We start from the raw sequence: 17,636 nt of genomic DNA, 5'->3' as shown, positions 1-17,636 counted from the left end.
TGGAAAAAAACACTATTCAGCAGAAGTTAGAGGGGATGTTGCATATACCTGTATTACAGTAGCCACTTGCTGTGAAAATATGTCAAAAAGTTTAATATCTGCTGGGATTCCAGGTCCATCTTCACGGTGAGCAAATAAAGCTAATCTAAAAAAAAAAAGTATCTTTAGTAATTCTTGTGGATTTATAGCACTTATTAAAAAGTTCATAGGAAATGTTCTATGCACTACATCAATTTTCTAACATTTGATCAATGATCTTGCAACTTTCAAATGACTGACAGCTTTCATCTATCAAATCTTTTTTGCTACTGTTATGACATTTCAATCTAAGATTTATGTAGACTCATGACTTATATGTCTAAGTTGAATAGCTTTCTGATATATTTCATTTGGTCACCCTACCTCTTTAACAAGGCCTTCCTACCATACTAAGTTAAAAAAAAAAGTCTAAGCAAAGCCTTGAAGCCTCCAAATCTCTCATACTGTTTTTTACAAGGTTTAGAAATCTAAATATGGTAACAAGAATATACAAATATCAATAGGATCTAGGATTCCATTAGTATGAGAGAAGTAATTTGCCTAGTACCAAGTTGCTAATAAAGAGCCAAAGGTGGGATTTGAAGCCAGGTCTTTCTGACCCCAACACCATCCCTCTTACAGTCAAAGGCAGTGCTGTTTGCAGCAACCTTGTGACTAACATTTAAAGACCTAATGGTGCTTTCTGTTAGCAAATTTATAAATCCAGTAGGTCTTTAAATATTAGTCACAAGGTCACAGAAAACAACACTGCATTTCCTGCAATGAAGAGCTACAATTTGTGCATGCCTAAATTAAGCACATAGTAGACACTCAAGTACTTGTTAAATTATTTGTTGTCTAACCAAAGAAAAACAGAAATAATCTGTATAATAAAGGAAAGAGACGTGAATAAATAAATCAGATTTAGAAGTTTATCAATTCTTTGTTCCAAAGGCAGAGTCCTTACCCCAAAACTTGGCAAACACTTGGCCAAATCTTTTGTCCTACTCACCTATCAATTAAAGCAATGATTATGTTTTTCACATTTACATTTTGGTGTAACTCAGCACAGGCTCGAAGAAAAGGATTCAGGGTCTGTAGATGAAATTCATCAGGAAAGACCTAAAAAGTAACACCAATTATCATTATAACTGCCATAAATTACAATGGATTCTTTATACAATTTTATACAGTCCATTTACTTTACATATGTATATAATCAAAAGCAGTAATTCATCTTGCAAAAAGGCAATTTACATCGTATACAACTAGATTCCAATAATCCATCTAAAAGGTTCATATTTTTAAACTATCTTGGAATACCACTAAACACAAGCACACAGGCAGTATAGAATAGAGATTTGGAGTCAGAAGACTTGGATTCAAATCTCCATTCTTCAAGTTACTACCTGTGTGGCCTTAGTCAAGTCTTTTAATATCCCTGGACCTCAGTTTCCTCATCTATGAAATGAAGTATTAAATTAGATGACCTAAAAGATCTCTATCCAGCTCTAAATCTAGGATCTTGTAAGATGGAAAGAGATCATACTAACCAAAATTCAATGATATCTAAACTAGTAAAAAACAAAATCTATAGACCTGGACCATAATCATTAATTCTTCTTATGTCAGCTACTAAAAAAGTACAATATTAATTCAAATGCTGACTTTGGGGGAGGCGGGGAGGGAGACTTCTTATGCAAAGATGCATTGTTTTATATTTTACCAAGACTCCTTTAATACCAATGAAAATGAAAGAAGATAAAATGGAACCTTTCTAAAGTGGAATTTTAAAAATTTAGTTAAGAAAACAAGATAAAAGATTAACAACATTACCTGAATGATACACTCCATGAGATACTCTTGAGCCAAGGCATCCCTGCAATTCACAACTTGTTCCAAGATACCAGTCAAAACAATCTAACATACAAGATAAGGGAAATGAAAACTACTTATTTTTTTTAATGTCTTTAGAAATATGAAGTCCCAACTCATCCCCCAAATATTACAAACACTATAAAAACTGGCTAAGCCAACAAAAATTTATTTTACCAATGCTTCATATCTAGACTATGTTTTTAAAGACTTATATGATATAAAACTTGCACAGCTACTCACAGAATTGTTGTGAAGAACGTATTCTGCAAACGTTAAAATACTATATTAAATGTGAGCAGTTATTATTAATACAAACTAAAATCACTTAGAATCTGCATGAAAATGCTATTTCTATATAGTAATTATAAATCATTTAAAAATCAATTTTATGATGTTAAATAAAAACACTTCCACAGAAAGATTAAATTTTATACATTTTATATGAAATAACTAGATTGTAAACAACAAACAACCTGTTTGTATCGTTCCACGTTCACACCTTCCAACTGACTGAGGCGGACCAAATTTGTTCCCACTAGAATTCTAAGTTCCTGTCTTTCCCGTTCTCGTTTCTCTCTATCCCGGCTATGTCCTTGATGCTGCATTCGCACCCAGAGTTTGTTCATTTCTGCAAAGTTTAGTAGTACAAAATCCATAGAATCACTGATGTCTCCAGTTGTTTCTTCACTGAAATAAAACCAACATTTGGAATATTTATATTTGAATGGTATCTAAAAATGGAACCAACCTCTCCCCTTGCTCATTTTTTCTTCCTTTACTTACATGCAAACTCTGGCAAATAATTAGAAAAACTGGTTTTAAAATCATTTGCCTCTTGTATTTCAAGGGGAAGAAGAAGTAAGGATAATATAGTAGCAGTGTAGGCACTCAAATGGTGATTTCTTTGTCGCCCCCCCCCCACCAGAAAGTGATTTATGCTAATGGATATCACTTTAAGAGAATAAGCCTTAAGAAAACTGATGCATCACAGACCAGGTAAATTTTTATGCAAATCTGTCAGTTTGCCTAGAGCTAGACTTTAAGTTCTTTGAAGAAAGGGCCAACTTCCTATATACTTGATAGTCCCCATAGTGCCTATTATAGTACTCTGTATATACCAGATAGAGGTCTGAAGTGCAGGTCCACTTATTGATGAAATGATTAAAATGCTACAAAACCAAATGTAAAGCACTGGCCCTGGATTCAGGAGGACCTGAGTTCAAATCCAGCCTCAGACACTTGACACTTACTAGCTGTGTGACTCTGGGCAAGTCACTTAACGCTCATTGTCCAACCAAAAAAATAAAAAACCCTAAATATCAAATATAGAACAAAATGGTCAGACCTTACTTTTCAACCCTCCCCCTGAAATCAATTTAATTTACCCACAAAAGAAATAGTAACCAAGATTTCATAGCTTTTGCTTTTTTTTTTATGGGGCATTGCGGGTTAAGTGACTTGCCCAGAGTCATACAGCTAGTAAGTGTCAAGTGTCTGAGGCCGGATTCATTCATTCATTCATTCATTCATTCATTCATTCATTCATTCATTCATTCATTCATTTATTTTCTGAGGCCGGATTTAAACTCAGGTCTTCCTGAATCCAGGGCCAGTGCTTTATCTACTGCGCCACCTAGCTGTCCCCTCATAGCTTTTACTCTTAGTGAAAGTCTCTCTAGCCACAACGAAATGGAGGTGAAAGGAAAACTCCCTCACTGATGTAGTCCATTCTCAATTATCTACTCCTTTCATGTAATGGATATCCATATATAATTCACCCAACTAGATTGAGACCACAGTTCTAATCTCCAAGTCAAGAAATTTGGCATAGTTTCAAGGACTGTGGCCCAAATCCAACTGGGTTTAAAGAAATCCAACCCTGAAAAATATAGCACTCCTGATAACAAGAGCTCTCATCCTCATCTATGTAGAATGATTAAAGCTATTTTCTTTCTGAAATAATCATGCCATTTATTTAACAGTCATACAAAATAACAGGTGGTAAAGAATGTTATAGGAATATTCATCTGAAAAGAGAGTAAACATTAAAATAGCTATGTATGTAACGCAAATACAATTATTATCTCTTACTCTGTTGGCTCGCCTTCATCTGGCAAAATGTTTCTGGTACATTGAAGAAGGTAATTTCGAAGAAATAGACCTCTTAAGGGATGTTGTACACCACGGCACATCTCTACCAAATCTTTCAAAATATCTTTTCTGGACTGAGGAAATGACTTGACATAAACAACTCCCACTGTAATAAGTAGATAGCTAGAAGAAATGAGAATAAATCTGATTAAAAATGAAAATATTCAAATAGAAATCTTTCCACTAAGATAAGTAAATGTAGCAACCAGAAAAAAAATTCTAAGAGGCAAATCTAGACAGAAGAAATGCAATTAAGTCATTTAATAAAGCCTCTAGTCTCAAATGTCTAACTTTATAGTAGCCACAAATACATCCTTTACCACAATGAGAATACTATCTGAATTAAAAGAAAATACAATCTGTAAAGGTTATAGAAAAAAAAATTACCAGTAACCCTAACAAAAGCCACAATGATCTAAATGAGTTCTTCATATTTGTATGTCTTTAAATTCAATTCTATTTTACAAACATTTATCAAATGCCTACTATGATGTTTAAGGCTCAGTGATCCAAAGATAACTCCTTGCTCTCATGGTACTTACAATCTAATGGGAGGACACTATATGTACTATAAGTAAATACAAGATGCTTTAGGAAGGAAGAAAGAACTAACTACTCCTGGGATTAAGAAAGGCTTCCTTTAGGAGCAACAGGTGACCTGAAACTTGAAGAAAGCTATGTATTGTAAGAACCCAGGTGAGGCAAGAATACATTCTAGGTGTGGGAGACAGCCTGTAAAAAAAAAATCATAGAGGAAAAAACGGTTCAGGGAACATCTAGTAGGTTGTTTTAGCTAGATCAAAGAAGGCATATAAAGGAACATTATGAAATAAGTCTGTAAAGTCAGGTAGGTGGCAGTCAGATTCTAGAGAGATTTAAATGCCAGGCTAATTTTGTACTTCACCCTAAAAACAAGAGGGAGCTACTGAATATTCTTGCGAACAGGAACAGCACAGTCAGATGTTTATAACAGGAATATTAATTTAGCAGCTGTATGGAGAATGAATTATTGGGGGTGAGATATAGATTGGAACAGAAACCCCAATTAAGAGGCTACTGCAATAATCCAGGTGATAAGGGCATGTACTAGAGTAGTAGCAACATGGAAGGAGAAGAAAATTTAAGATATGTCAATGTAGAATCAACAAGATTGGGTAGAGGGTGATGAAGAGAGGAATGAAGCAAAACTCTGAGGTTTTAAACATGGGTGACCAGAAGTATGATGGTACACAAATCAGAAAGATTGAAATCTGGAAGTGGAGGAGGTTTTGGGGAATCAGAGAATCATATACTTAAAGCTGGGTCCTTAGAGGCTTTTTAGTCCAACTTCCTCATTTTACAAATAAGGAAACTGAGACCCAGAAAAATGGAAGTGATTTTCCCAAGGTCACAGAATGTTGACAGTATTAGTGACTCAAAATCCAACATTTTGCACTACACTGAAAGAAATAATACTAAGCTGTACCCCAAAAAAAGTATATCATACTGCCAAAATAATAATGTTTTTGAACAAATAGATGACCATTAATAAAGCTAACTGTCCTGAAATAACATGAAAATGAAACTTATTGTCTTATTAACATTAGAGCTTTTTTTTAACCCTTAGAAACAATCTGTATAAATATCCTACTTTTAAAGGACCAAACTTAAAACTATGATCTAAAAAGCACCTATATATTAAAAAAATGGAAACAATAAGACAATGTCTAGCTAGAATGGTAAAGAGGAACACTCGACCTTCAGAAAATGATAAATGTAGAAAATATAAGTCATGTTTTTAAACAAAGGAACAAGCAATATCCTGACATTAAACTTAACAAAAATTGCAGTTTAACTTAGTCATAATCTTCAAATAAAATTAAATTAAATGCAAGCTTAATGATTCTGAAAACTTGGAATAAAAAAAAACCCTGAACTTAAGCTTGTAGTAAATATGATCAAGGATGCTACTTAGATACTGGAAGAAATAAGAAAGAAATCAATAATTTTAAGATTGGCAACACGGTACTTTAAAAAGGAATGTTACAGTGAAATGCTGTAGGTGGGAGAAAATGTCATTCATAACATTTAAACGTCCTTGATTTCTACTTTACTTACAGTCTTGGGATAATATTTCCAGCGTATTGTACAAGTTCATAGAGATCTGCCACTTTCCTTCCTTTAGCAAATTCATCTGTCAAGTAGACCTCCAAATAGTGCAGTTCATCAGAAATAGCCATATCTTTCAACTTATGATTAAGGACTACAAAGACTCTTAGCCAAATGCAAGCATTACTTTGTAGTAATCTTGTTATCATTCAACTTTGGGGGATAAAATTTTCAGTATAGTGTTCCATACTGACAGCCAAAGAACATATCAAAACAAAGATACTCTTGATTTTATTAGGTCTTCCTTACTTAACAGCAAGCTAGCTGTTGACTAAAGGTGTTTGGCCTGCCAGCTAAAATGAAGCAAAGCAGCAAAAAATAACTAACTATAGATTTTTTAAAATTTTTGTTCATTCATTCATTTATTTATTTTGGTGAGGCAATTGGGGTGACTTGACCGGGGTCACACAGCTAGTAAGTATCAAGTGTCTGGAGCTGGATTTGAACTCAGGTCCTCCTGACTTTAGGGCCAGTGCTCTATCCACTGTGCCATCTAGCTGCCCCTGGAATATTACTGATAGATACAATCAAGCAAGACTATTAAATTGAAAAATAAGTGTCATTTAAACATAGATCAAAAATCTCAGAACTTGAGAGTGACAGGGAAGAGAAGTAAGAAATAACCAACAGTTTAACACTGCTAGATCTGAAATGTATAAGATTAACATTAACCTACTCTTGAGAGGATCATAAGTATAAAAACAGTTACCATAAGACAAAGCTTTTCTTGTCTCCATTTAGCATATATTCATGGATAAAGACAATGGAAACATAATTGAAATGCAATAGTTAACAAAAAGTGGTCATGTTAAAAGGGAATTGTTTTCAAAAGATACAAAGTTCATAGTAGCTCTTTGGTGATAACATAGATGTTCGAAGTTCACCAAGCATGTTAGAGGCATGTTTCAAAGCATCCATAAGCTTGTTTTTGTCCTGAATAAAAGAGAAACATCAAGAAAAATAAACTGATGAGAATGTTTAATTTTAATGGGTGTAATTTTGTTACAAATTTGCAAGTTTTTAAGCAATATTATTTTTAAAGTAAATACTACTTGAAAATAATCACTCAGAAAATTTATTTAAGTGCTTACTATGTGTTAAACCCTTTAGATACAAAGACAGGTTAAAAATAGTCCCTGGAACTCACATACTGATGAGGGAAATAACATGGAATTAATTTGATATAAACAGGATATAGCTAATAATCTCAAGCAGGGAAGGACTAGCATGTGCGTAGGGACAAAGGGCAGGGGTGGCAGGAAAGACCTCCTGGAAAACATAAAATCTGAGCAGACACTTGAAAGAAGCCAGAAAAACTAGGAGGTAGAAATGAGGAGAGACAGAATTACAGGCACAAAGGATAAGTTAACACAGCTTCCTCACAATCTTATTAAAATAAATTTAAATTGGCTTTACCATTTTCTACATATGTAATCTACATGCATATACATATTGTATATACATTGTGTAAATACAAATGAGAGTGTTTATATATTTATATGCACCTATATGCAATAAATTTCATTATGTGGAGATAAATGTGAATTAATGAAACTTTAACATCTCTAATTTATTTTTTTAATCCATCACTAAGAGAGTTGGCAAATGGATTCTTTTGAATCAAACATATAAAAAGGATCCTATCATAAAATTAACTTAAGGAAATTTCAATCAAATATTTATTACACAACTACCATGTGCAAAGTATAATGTTATTTCTTTCTGAAGAGTGAGTTTCTAAACTGGAAACAAGGTGAGTATCTAATGATTGGGGGAACAGCTGAACAAACTGTGGTACATAAATTTATTGGAATATCGTGTCCTAAGAAAGAATATGATGGATTCAGAGAAACAAAGTAATACTTGTATGAACTAATGCAGAGCAAATAAAGCAAATTTCAAATTACTTTAACAATGTAAATAAAAATAACACAAAAAGGCAGCTGAACTCAGATTTTACACAAAGATCAGAACTGATTCCAGAAGACAAATGATAAGAAACATTCCTCCCTTTCTGAAAAAGAGAGGAAAATTCAGGATATATTAAGATTAAATATGGCATATACGGTTAAATGTGGTTATAGTATTGTTTGGTTTGACTACATTATTTTTCTTTACTACAAGGGAAGAAGGAGGAGGATAAATTGGGAATTGATTTATAAAAGAAAAAATACCAATAAAACTTTAAAATAAAAAAGGAAAATAAAAGTGAACCATTATGTTTGTTTTTCAATTATATTTACTTGTTGCCTCTGCTTTCTCACTACGCATTCTCCAATCTCTTGCAATTTAGTTTCTGTCCCACAATTCAAATTTTCCCCAGGTCACTAATGATCTCCTTATCATCAATCAGGTTAAATGGTCTTCCTCATTCTTGACTGCTCTGAAGCTAGTTACTGATGACTGTACCCCTCCATCTTTATGTCCTTTTCTCTCTTGGCTTCTAATATACTCTCATAGTTCTTTTCCCTTCTCTGACTACACAGTCTGCCTCCTTTGCCTGCTCATCTTCCCCTGAAGCTTTTATTTATTTATTTTTTTAATGAGGCAATTGGGGTTAAGTGACTTGCCCACGGTCACACAGCTAGTGAGTGTTAAGTGTCTGAGACCAGATTTGAACTCAGGTACTCCTGACTTCAGGGCCGGTGCTCTAGCCACTGCGCCACCTAGCTGCCCCTAAAATCCCCTGCTTGGTTTTTTTTTGTTTGTTTTGTTTTTTGGAGGGCAATGGGGCTTAAGTGACTTGCCCAGGGTCACACAGCTAGTAAGTGTCAAGTGTCTGAGGCTGGATTTGAACTCAGGTACTCCTGACTCCAGGGCCGGTGCTCTATCCACTGCGCCATCTAGCTGCCCCTATCCTTTCTTTTCAAGGTCTTGATTCACTCGTTCATAATAACAAGCATTTATATAACACTTGCAAAGGACTCTACTTGTTATCTCATTTAATCCTCACAAAAACACTGTGAAGTAAGCATTAATATTACCCCAATTTAAAGATGAGGGAACTGAGGCTGAGATTAAGTGACTTGCCCAGAGATACACAGCTAATAAATGTCTTGAGGAAGAATATGAACTCAAGTCTTCCTGAGTCCAAGTCCTGTGCTCTTACCTACTGCACCATCTAGATACCCTATATCTTCATTTCCATGTCTTTAATTATGCAAGTTTTTACTTCCATCCCCAACTTATTACCAATGCACCAGTTCTATATTTCCAACTGCCTGATTGATGAGTATTTCTGCCTAGATGTCCCACTGGCATCTTAGACTAACCATGTTCAATACTGAATTCATTTTTCCTTCAAAAAACAAAAACAAACAGTAAAAACCCCAACCCTGTACCTCCTCTTACCTTTGCTACTTCTCTTGATGAAGTTACCCTTCTACCATTTATTCAGGCTCACAACCTCAGAGTCATCTTTGATTCCTCCCTTTCGCTCACTCACCAATTATCTCATCTGTTGTCAAGTCCTGTTGTTTCTACCTCTACCATATTTCTTATATCTGGCTCCTCCTCTCCACTCCCTCAGTCCTCTTCAAGAATGAAAAACAAACAACAACAACACACCACTAAGATCACATCACTCTTATGTTCAAATGTCTTCAGTGGTTCCCTGTTGTCTACTAAAGTATAAAATCCTGACTTATACCGGAACAATCTAGTTCCAACCTACCTTACCTTATAGACTTATCTCTACTACTTCACTTTCACATGTTCTCTGTTCCAAACTGAATTATGAGGTTTTTGTCTTGCTTTCTCCCATCTCTAGGCCTTTATTCATACCATCAATCATCTTTCCTCACATCATATTTCTCATGAGCATAGCCTAGATGTCTCATTTGTAGTTATCATGCATCCCTTACTTCCCAACTATTTGTATATATATATATATATATATATATATATATATATATATATATATATATATGTGTGTGTGTGTGTATACAACATACACAGGTATATACATCCATATAGATATATCTTCTCATATTCCTCCCCCATCCTCATTAGACTCTAAGCTTCCTAAAAGCGAGGTCTTTATCATATTTATCTCTGTATACCCAGTACCTAAATATATCTTTGGTTATAGGTACATCATAAATGTTTATTAAATGGAATTTTTCAAGTCTTATAACACAGTTAACTACAAAGCACAACCCTGCAGATTTTGGCAAATTCTAGCAGGGAAGGAGAAACTGAAGTCTATTTTCTTTGAGCCACCCTCTCCCCACCCCAATTTTTAAATACAGAATTAAATTTTTTTCAATGCAAAGCTATTTACACTGTAGTCATGCTCATTGGAGCATGTTATTAAATTCCTATTACATGCCAGGCACGACTCTAAGTACTCAAAAAAAGCCCCCACCCTACCCCCCAAAACCAGTTCTTGCTCCCAAGGAGCTGGCTCACAGTCTAATGAAGGAGACAATACATAAACAACTATGTACAAAGAAGATGCAGGCAGGATAAATGGGAGATAATCAGAAGAGGAAACATTAGCATTAAGGGGGACCAGAAGAGACTTCTTACAGAAGGTTGGATTTTAGCTGAGACTTAAAGGAATCCAGAAGGTAGAGATGAGGAGGGAGATAATTCCAAGCATAGTGGAGAGCCAGGAAAATTGCAAGAGTTGGAAGATAAAGAAGAAAGGAGCAGCAAGGAATCCAGGGTCAATATATCAAGAAGAATGTGGAGGGGAATGAGCTCTAAGAATGGAATGTAGAAGGGGCCAGGTTATGAAAGACTTTAAAAGCCAGAAGATTTTATATTTTATCTTAGAGGTAAGAAGGAGCCCATGGAGTATATTGGGGGTAAAGGGGTGTCGTGGTCAGACTTGTGCTTTAAGATCAATCTGACAACTAAGTGAAGGATGGACTAGAGTGGGGAGAGACTTGAGGCAGGGACACTTAACCAGAAAGTTATTGCTATAGTTCATGTGGGAGATGTTAAGAGCCCACAAAAGGGTAGTGTCAGAGGAGAGAAAGTGGCTTTAATAAGAGATGTTGTAAAGGTAGAAAACAAGACCTGGCAACATACTGACTATGGGGGATGAGAAAAGTAAGGCGCTAAGATGACACTTAAGTTGCAAGCCTGGGAAATTGGGAAGATGTTGGTACCCTTGAAAGTAATAGGAAAGTCAGAAAGAAGGGGGAGCTTGCGGGGAAAGAAAATGAGTTCAGTTTGGATATTTTGATTTTAAGATGTCTATAAGACATTCAGTTCAAGATGCCCAACAGGCAGTTGGAGATATAGTTCAGAAGAGAGGTTAGGGCTAAATAAGTAGATATAAGAATCATCAGCATAAAGGTAACTGAATCCATTGGAGCTGATGAGGTCACCAAACAAAACACTATAGTGTTAGACGAGAAGGAGGCACGAGACAGAGCCCAGAGACAATTTTGGTAAGCAAACATGACCTGGATGAAGATCCAGCAAAGGAGACTGAAAAGGAGCAGACAGGTAGAAGGAAACCCAGAAGAGTAGTGTCATGAAAATCTGGGAGAAGAGAAAATCAAGGAGAAGAGGGTGTTCAACACTGTCAATGGCTGCAGAGAGGTCAAGAAAGCTAAGGATTAAGAAAATCGATTAGATTTGGTGATTAAAAGATTATTAGTAACTCTGAAGGGAGCAGTTATAGTATAATAGACATCTAAGATGAAAATTGTCAGCCTCCTTAGTTCAATATATACACAGAATGAATGAATTAGCATTATGAGGTCATATGACAAACAGAAGACTAGATATTTTCTCTGATCATCACAATCTCTCAAACTTTTCCAAATAGAAATTATTTTAAAACACCAAAGATAAAGCAATTTCAGCTCTCTCCATGGTCTAAAACACCAAGAATCCAAAGAAGGTAAAAAATTTCATTAACTAACATCTAACTTGGGACCACTCAGCACCCCTTTCCCACATACTCCCCAAAACAAGAATGCACAAGCCAATCTGATACCTCCCCAACCTGTGCCAAAGGAGAGCTAAACTCCAAATTGAAAAAAATTTGCTGAGACCACAACAGCTAGCACCATGGCTGCTGCAAAGAGTTCTGGAGAAGAGCAAAGGAACAGAGGGAACAGGGAAGGATATGTGGTAGGACATTATGTGTATGGGAGCTCTGTGGCAATCTATTAAGCCTGAAAAAGCTCAGAATCCAGCTGGGACCAGTTCTGATCCCTGCCCAGTCACTTGAGGCAAAGACCTAGGGTGGTGAAACATAAATTATCCAGCATAGGAAGAAGCTGATAAGCTTGGAAAACCAACTCCCAGAGAAACCACCATCATAAGGAAGAAAGTCAGAAAGTGAGCAATAGGGTTAAATAAGGAGAAAAAAGACTGAAATTAAAAAAGATCTTAGGAGAAAAAAACTCAAAGATCTTGAACATAAACAGATAAATCAACAGATAAGACATAAACATCAGAAGGAAAAATGGTTTCCAAACCTAGAAAATGAGTGCAGGCATCTGTTAATAAATATAGGGTGGGCCAAAAGTCATGATGTTTTAATAACTTTTTGAAAATTTTTTTTCTTTATTTTTCACCATTTATAAAATTTGATTTTTTACATATAATGTAAATCTATTTCCCATATATACTGTATATAATGCTATGGTATTAAAAATTAAAGAGTTATTAAATATTGAAACCCCTTCATGACTTTTGGCCCACCCTGTGCTATAAAACAAAGAAAATTTATTTAACACCTAATGAAACAAAGGACGTTGGATTTGGGGGAAGGCATGGAACCATAACACAGTTTCTAAGTATTTTTAAAGAGATAAGAAATGTGAGAGCAGAATTTTTGGCCTGCACAGCAAAATCAACTGTCAGAATAGAACCAGAATCTATAGTGACAAGTCTCACCAAAGAAACAAAAGACAGGACAACTGATTGGGAATGTGAATACACAGAAATTAAGAACAATCTGGAAGAAAAGAAGCAAAAATCAATAACATTAAAACAAAGTACTTTCTCCATTCAAGCAAAACATATTGAAACAGGAAGTAAAGAAACAACAGAACAAAATTCAAAAAAATCTAAACACCATAATGAAAGAAATATACCAAAACCCAACAACATCAACTAAGTACCAATCAAAGGAATACATAAAAAAAAAGAAAAGAAAAGAAAAAGAAAAAAAGCCCAAGACTGCAAATTCCAAGACACACAGTGGCAAAATTTAACAATCCCACTGAGAAACAAGAAAAACAACAAATTCTACAAGCAACCAGGAAAAGATGTGCAAATACAAAGGAAAGGAATTTCCATTCAAGTAATCTATACCCACCAGAAAACAAGAAGCTCAAGATGCAGCCCACCATGACCTACTCTGAACCTAACCATAAATAAAAAAATATGGACATTCAAGAATAAAAGGGCACTTGAGGCAGCTAGATGGCGCAGTGGATAGAGCACCGGCCCTGGAGTCAGGAGTACCTGAGTTCAAATCCGGCCTCAGACACTTAACTAGCTGTGTGACCCTGGGCAAGTCACTTAACCCCAACTGCCTCACTAAGGGAAAAAAGGGCACTCAAAGCATTCTTAGAAAGAAAACCAAACCTAAAGAAATTATTTGTTTCTCAAACACCTGTGAGATTTAAAATTGGATATTAGATCATAAATCTCCCCTACTTAACCCTTCCCTTAATTCATCTCCCAGACTAGTAAATGGAAGAAGCTTCTGGTTTTCTAGATAGAGCCTTTATTGTATATAAGGTGTTGTTGATTAGAAGGATAGGAAAACAGAAATACAGTACAAATCGTCTTAAATCTGCCTTCTGGCAGAGAGGTGATGGATTAGAGGTATAAAATGCAATAAACATTTTTGTTTCAGATTGGCCAATGTGTTGATTTGTTTTGTTTGGCTATTCTTATTAATTACACGGGGAGAAAGGGATGAGCTGGTAGATAAAGGTGCAAAAGAAATAAAAAACTGTCAATAAAATATTTTTAAAACACATAGCAAACAAAAACACACTGCAATGTTGTTACTACTTATAAAAACTAAGACTTCATGGATTAAAATACAATCATTTTTGTTTATGATGTTAAAATGTTTATTAATAACTAAGTTTATAACAACAAAATTTTATTTTTTTAAAAACCATGATTTTTAATGACAAAAAAAATTCCCTTGAAACAAGACTGTGACAAGCATTGCATGTGACACAAACACACAACTGAGTTACAAGAGTCTCTCCAACATGATTCTTACCAGGCATCGTTTCATCTGGAATGACTGAACCTTCACAGCCTGAATAGCTTCATCTAAGAGCTTTTCCTGCTCATCCTGCGGTGACTGCTGTGTTGTAGGCTGAAAAAAGGAAACAGTTGAAATTATTATCACCACTCTTTCCCTGCTAAATGTGTATCACTACAATTTTTACCCACAGCATCATATCTAGGTTCTTCTGAGGCCCATTCTACATCCCAGAGCCAATCACTTCTACTTTTTTGCTTACAAACTCCTGAACAGAAAGGTATGTCTATTTTCACATATTAGGCTAATAACCTAAGGTTGCTAAGGGAGAGCAGTCACATCTACAATAAATGCTTCTGCTTCTATAGCTGACTCCACATCCCTGTAGCAGATTGCTCTCAAAGAAGCATGTACTGCTAGTTTCAGGATGTTTGCATTCTGCCAACACATTCTGCCACAGGCACAGCCACTCTACCAATACAATTCCTTCCTCTGGTGCTGTCTAGGACAAACTGAAGACAGCATCATATCCTTCCTCATCCCAGGGTCTTTTGTTCATCAAAGTTTATTCTGTTCTGAGAAATCATGGATCCTATAACTAAATTATGGAAGTACTGTGCCTTTCCTCAAACAATACATAATAAGAAAAGAGAAACATTAGGGAAACAAGATTTTTAATATTATACAATATGGTTCAATTGATCTCATGATACCTCTAATATTAAATAAATGCTGACAATTTAAAAACTATAATTACTTTTAATTACTAATACTGCAAAGGCCTCTCCACATCATTTCAATTACACAGAAACATAACTACTATAATGAAAAGAACACTTGGATTTTGGTTCAGGTCCTTGACTCTACCATTTAAAAGCTGTGGAACTATAAGCAAGTCAATTTCTCTGATCCTCCATTTCCTCATATGTAAAACAAATAAAATAGTACTCACACCACTTATCACCAGATCTGTTGTGAGCAAATCACTTAGTAAGCATGAAGGTGCTAGAGAAATCAAAACACTGTATTTTCTAAAGTCTATAAGACTGCATGAATTATAATGCTGCAAAATTAACTATAAGGGACATCATTTATTTATTCAGTAATGTGATATGGTATAAAGGAATCTGAATTTGGAGTTAAAGGTCCTTTATTATAATTGCAGTTCTACCACTTTCCTGGATCATCTTGGGCAAGTTACCACTTCCCAACCTATTTCCTCATCTGAAAAATTAGGAGATTGGACTGAATAAGGCCTTGTCCAACTCTAAATCTATCATCCTATGATGCTATCGTTACTTTCATCAATGGGAAATACTAACATTAATCTTTTATTTATAACAACCTAGTCTTTAAGATTAAAAAATTACATATTATATATACAGCCTATGTCTCCAAGTAGTATAAAATGCTAAAAATTGTTAAAATTTTTAAAAATTAATTTATTTTTAAAATAATTTTAAATGTTTTAAAACAAATTTTCAAATAGTATAAAACAGCAGTGCTTTTTACACAGATTCAAAGTAAACCTTGAGAACAAGAGCTCATGAATGAACATGAAATATAGCAGCTAAGACTACCAAATCAATTGATTCTGAAGCCACAATGAAGAAAATAAGTAATCTAAAATCTAATTTAGCAAAGTGGCCTAAACAACACCTATGGGTGATAAAAAGCTATTATTTTAAAGTTGTTCCAAGTGGTTTTACTAGGTCTTATGCCAATTCATAATTTTTTCTTGAGAAGAAAAATATTAAGTTAAATTGTCAATTTAAAAATGTATACATTGAGTCTGGAAATTGTCCACAAATGAGTTTTTTAACATAAAACAACAGCACAGCTTCCTAACAATTATTACTATCCAAAAGTATAATGGATTGTCACAAGATAGTGGTTGTTTGCATTTCCCAGGAAGTCAAACAACAGCAATATTGATTTCTTTACATTTAATTTAAAGAGGCCATAATGCTATTAGAGTCCTAATACTAGGTAAAGATAGGTTTCAGAGAAAAGGATAACACAGGGTTCTTTACACATTACCACACAAACAAGCCAAGTTACCTTAACTGTAGATAACTGAGATGATGACAAAGAAACAGACCTATAGGCATTTTACTATATTTAATTTTAGTGACATTCTTTTTCTTTTTTCTTTTTTTTTGGGGGGGGGCAGGGCAATGAGGGTTAAGTGACGTGCCCTGGATCACAAAGAGTGTCAAGTGTCTGAGGCTGGATTTGAACTCAGGTCCTCCTGAATCCAGGGCCAGTGCTTTATCCACTGTGCCACCTAGAGGCCCATGACATTCTATTTTTCACCCACTTAACTTTTACTGGATAGATGGATTATTAGGTCAATTTCTTCAATAACCCTGGACTTCAATAAGGAAGCTCTGTACAGCAAGACTCAGTATAATAAGCACAATGCCATTCACAAACAAAAGCACCTGTGAGGACCTCTGTCATCTATACAGAATCCCTATTGCACTGGATGTGAGGCAGGACACCCTCCACAATCTGGTCAAACACCTTTATCTCACATATTTCCCTGTTTTATGTCTCACTTGATGCTCAGAGGATCTGTGGCCATATATGTCAAGAAATTTAGTATAATTTTAACATGTATATTGCAGACAACTTGTTGGAGAATATCCTTTGAAAGATGCCTTTTTACTCAACCGTACAAGTCAATTGCATTAAAAAATAATCAACAATGACATTTTCTATTCTCTATACCCCTCAAATCTATTATAATTTAATATAGAACATAGATTACTAGTTATTAAAGGTATTTTGTTGTAACACGGATCAGTAATCTTTTTAAGGCTTTAAAAAATTTCTTTTGCAGACAACCACCCAGGACAAAAAACAAATAAAATCTCTCAGTAAAACAACAATAAATGAGAATCAAAGGAAATTTAGCACAGGTCACCCACATAAATCATCAGCATTTCTATACACGACCAACAAAACTCAGCAGCAAGAGATAGAAAGAGAAATTTCATTTAAAGTAACGGTAGACAATATAAAATACTTGGGAGTCTACCTGCCAAGACAAACCCAGGAACTCTATGAACACAATTACAAAACACTTTTCACACAAATAAAATCAGATCTACATAATTGGAAATATATAAATTGCTCATGGATAAGCCGAGCTAATATAATAAAAATGACAATTCTACCTAAATTAATTTACCTATTCAGTGCCATACCAATCAAACTACCAAAAAATTATTTTATA

The 17,636-nt window shown here is 34.8% G+C and overlaps 1 protein-coding gene across 1 annotated transcript in view; it reads right to left on the bottom strand.

The window, feature by feature from the left end:
* Window positions 1-17,636, bottom strand: part of VPS35 (VPS35 retromer complex component) — a 39,345-nt gene that overhangs the window by 17,158 nt on the left and 4,551 nt on the right. Inside the window, exons 2-9 of the mRNA XM_043985139.1 lie at window positions 14,411-14,509; window positions 7,032-7,128; window positions 6,145-6,268; window positions 3,988-4,170; window positions 2,370-2,583; window positions 1,855-1,938; window positions 1,031-1,140; window positions 49-145 (exon numbers count right to left, since the gene is read on the bottom strand). Coding sequence (XP_043841074.1) covers window positions 49-145; window positions 1,031-1,140; window positions 1,855-1,938; window positions 2,370-2,583; window positions 3,988-4,170; window positions 6,145-6,268; window positions 7,032-7,128; window positions 14,411-14,509 — 1,008 coding nt within the window. The remainder of the gene's footprint in view (window positions 1-48; window positions 146-1,030; window positions 1,141-1,854; window positions 1,939-2,369; window positions 2,584-3,987; window positions 4,171-6,144; window positions 6,269-7,031; window positions 7,129-14,410; window positions 14,510-17,636) is intronic.

The sequence above is a fragment of the Dromiciops gliroides genome, chromosome 2 (assembly GCF_019393635.1).
Source record: "Dromiciops gliroides isolate mDroGli1 chromosome 2, mDroGli1.pri, whole genome shotgun sequence".
NCBI classification, from domain to species: domain Eukaryota; kingdom Metazoa; phylum Chordata; class Mammalia; order Microbiotheria; family Microbiotheriidae; genus Dromiciops; species Dromiciops gliroides.
This window is presented reverse-complemented; position numbering and strand designations above follow the sequence as displayed.